At 36.6% G+C, this 1,255-nt stretch overlaps 1 protein-coding gene across 1 annotated transcript; it reads left to right on the top strand.

The window, feature by feature from the left end:
* Nucleotides 1-36: 36 nt before the first annotated feature.
* On the top strand, nucleotides 37-929 carry LOC111692673 (the record flags this gene model as incomplete). Its single annotated transcript, XM_023456756.1, has 1 exon — nucleotides 37-929. A coding segment is annotated over exon 1 (617 nt), but the record flags the coding sequence as incomplete, so codon positions are not given.
* Between the last annotated feature and the right edge of the window lie 326 nt (nucleotides 930-1,255).

The following is a 1,255-nucleotide window of genomic DNA, read 5'->3' as shown; positions in this document are numbered from 1 at the left end:
TATTATTTAGGTAAATCAAAACATATTTTTTTTATCTGTTGACCTATGCTTCAGAAAAGTTAAAAATCTAAAAGAACGTTCAATTCTACATAAAAAGTGTACTTTTGTTTAGGTCACCTAACTTTATCGGTTTCTGAGTTATTTGCATTTAAAAGTTTCAATGTATTTTGTGGTGATTTTCTTTCAAGCGTCGATATTGCTATTTCTTTTCTAAGTAGGCTTGTGTCAAATTTTCATGTCAATAAATATTAGCGTATTTTGCATGCGTGTGATTTTATTATTCGTTCAAAATTGTTAGTTAGTGCTCAAAAAATGCCACGACATAATAATTTTTCAAACAGTGAGATGCGTGATATGATTTGTGTTTTTGCCCAGGCTAATTTTAATGGACATGCGGCGGCCCGAAGATATGAACACATGTACCCAAATAGATTGCAACCTAATTATAAACTATTTAGAAATCTTTACAACCGCTTAGGCGAATCTGGATCTTTTCGACCAAAAAGTAACCATGGTACTCCAAAATCGATCACAGTCGATGAAGAAGAGGAAATTTTAATTCGTGTTTCAGAAAACTCCGGTATGAGTACTCGTCGGTTAAGTGCGGCAACGGGGGTAAGCCAATCGTCCATTTGTAGAATTTTGAAAAAAGAAATGCTCCATCCATATCATTATACTCCGGTTCAGCAGTTATTGCCTCAAGATTTACCAGCTCGCCTACAATTTGCTCAGTTTGTACAAAATATGCAAATGGAAAACCCAGATTTCCTCAATAGGATTCTATTTACCGATGAGGCGACATTTACTAGACGGGGAGTTTTCAATTGGAAGAACAATCATTTGTGGGATTCCGAAAATCCGCATGCTGTAAAAGAAAAACATTTTCAGCATGAGTTTAAGGTGAATATTTGGTGTGGTTTAATTTCTGGTTTTTTCATAGGACCTTTTGAATTATCACCCAATCTAACTGGACCTCATTATTTAAACTTTCTTCAACATAATTTAAACGAGCTTCTAGATGATGTACCACTCGCTTTAAGAGAAAGTATGTGGTTTATGCACGACGGTGCGCCACCACATTTTGCCTTGCCGGTACGCCAGTATTTAAATGAACATTTTCCTCATCGGTGGATTGGCCGTGGGAGTGAATTTTGTTGGCCACCGAGAAGTCCAGACTTAAACCCTCTGGACTTCTCAGTATGGTCAAACTTGAAGGATGTGGTGTATCGGGAAGAAATTAATTCTGTTGAGGAGT

Source organism: Anoplophora glabripennis, unplaced genomic scaffold, assembly GCF_000390285.2.
Source record: "Anoplophora glabripennis isolate ALB-LARVAE unplaced genomic scaffold, Agla_2.0 scaffold2565, whole genome shotgun sequence".
NCBI lineage: Eukaryota > Metazoa > Arthropoda > Insecta > Coleoptera > Cerambycidae > Anoplophora > Anoplophora glabripennis.
Note: the sequence above shows the minus strand (reverse complement) of the source record. Positions and strands in the feature narration are given on the sequence as shown.